At 57.0% G+C, this 1,165-nt stretch overlaps 1 protein-coding gene across 1 annotated transcript in view; it reads right to left on the bottom strand.

Annotated features, from left to right (window-relative positions):
* EVC2 (EvC ciliary complex subunit 2) overlaps nucleotides 1-1,165 on the bottom strand; it is a 113,501-nt gene that overhangs the window by 3,329 nt on the left and 109,007 nt on the right. Inside the window, exon 19 of the mRNA XM_045289481.1 lies at nucleotides 822-923. Coding sequence (XP_045145416.1) covers nucleotides 822-923 — 102 coding nt within the window. The remainder of the gene's footprint in view (nucleotides 1-821; nucleotides 924-1,165) is intronic.

Genomic DNA, 1,165 nt, shown 5'->3' with positions numbered 1-1,165 from the left:
GTTCTGCTGTGCACAGGGGTGCTAGGAGCCACAACCAATTTGCTCACCCAGCCTCAGCAACAAGAGGGTGCTAATGAGGCAGGAGTGGAAGCCTGATGCTACTAAGGCAGGAAGCCATCTACAGGCCGAGGCTGTCTCTGAATCATTCTCCTCTGAGGTACACAAGAGAAGCAGCCGCAGTTCAGCCGAGCCAGAAGTTAGGTCTGATTTTGGAAACGTCGTCAGGAGGACTCCTCTTTCTGATGGTGTCTCCCCGAAAAGACGCCGCTCATTAAAATAAGTATAGTCCTTAAAATGCTAACCGTGTTAAGAGAAGAAGGTTCTCATCGCTGATAGCAACCGGCTTATCTAAACCCACTGAGGATGAAGATTGACGGTCTGGTGATGTCGTGGGCTACGAATGGTGCTAACAAGCTCCCCGGGGGAGAGAGGGTGCCTTCTGCTCCCATACAGACTTCAAACATACAAACCCGGACTTCCGAGACTGTAAGTGTTTGCAGGAGTAGGAAGCCCAGTCTCCGCCTTGCAGAGCTGCTGTGGTCTTGAACTGCCAACCATGCCGATGGCAGCCCAACACATCCCCACGACACCACCAGGGCTCCTTACCGCCTTGGAAACCCGCAAGGGCAGTTCAACCTGCAAGGGCCGTTCTACCTGCCCCACAGGGTCGCTGTGAGTTGGAGCCGGCAGTGAGTTCCGGTTTGAATTTGGAAAGATGAGAGGAAAGGCCGGCCTGTGTGAGCAAGACTTCCCAGGATGCCCCTCCATCTGCCCCCCAGCCCAGCCCAGGCACCCCAGCCCACCCCTCCCCCGCCCCTGACCTCTCCTTCCTCCTGCGAGCCCAGAGCGCCCTCTCCTCTCCTTGGCTGACCAGCCCTCTTCGCAGCTTGCTCTCGAAGGCTCGCCACCGGGCCTGGTGTTCCCTGGAAACCAGAAGAGAGGGTCTGACATCGTCAAGCCACAGTTGAATTTTTCAAGTTCGTGGCGATGGTGCTTCCCAGCAAGTGGGATGGGGACCCAACAACCGCCAAACGAAAGGGCCACAGGCCCTTAAACAAGATACAGAAGACCAGCGTGATGGGTGGTGGTGGGTGCACGGAGGACAGAACAAGAGACCGCCGGCCCTGCGCCATCCTCACAGCCCATGGATGCAGCCACGGTGTCC

The sequence above is a fragment of the Echinops telfairi genome, unplaced genomic scaffold (assembly GCF_000313985.2).
Source record: "Echinops telfairi isolate 266 unplaced genomic scaffold, ASM31398v2 ScPeMD7_28;HRSCAF=97, whole genome shotgun sequence".
NCBI lineage: Eukaryota > Metazoa > Chordata > Mammalia > Afrosoricida > Tenrecidae > Echinops > Echinops telfairi.
The sequence above is the reverse complement of the archived record's forward strand: the minus strand, read 5'-3'. Positions and strand labels throughout refer to the sequence as shown.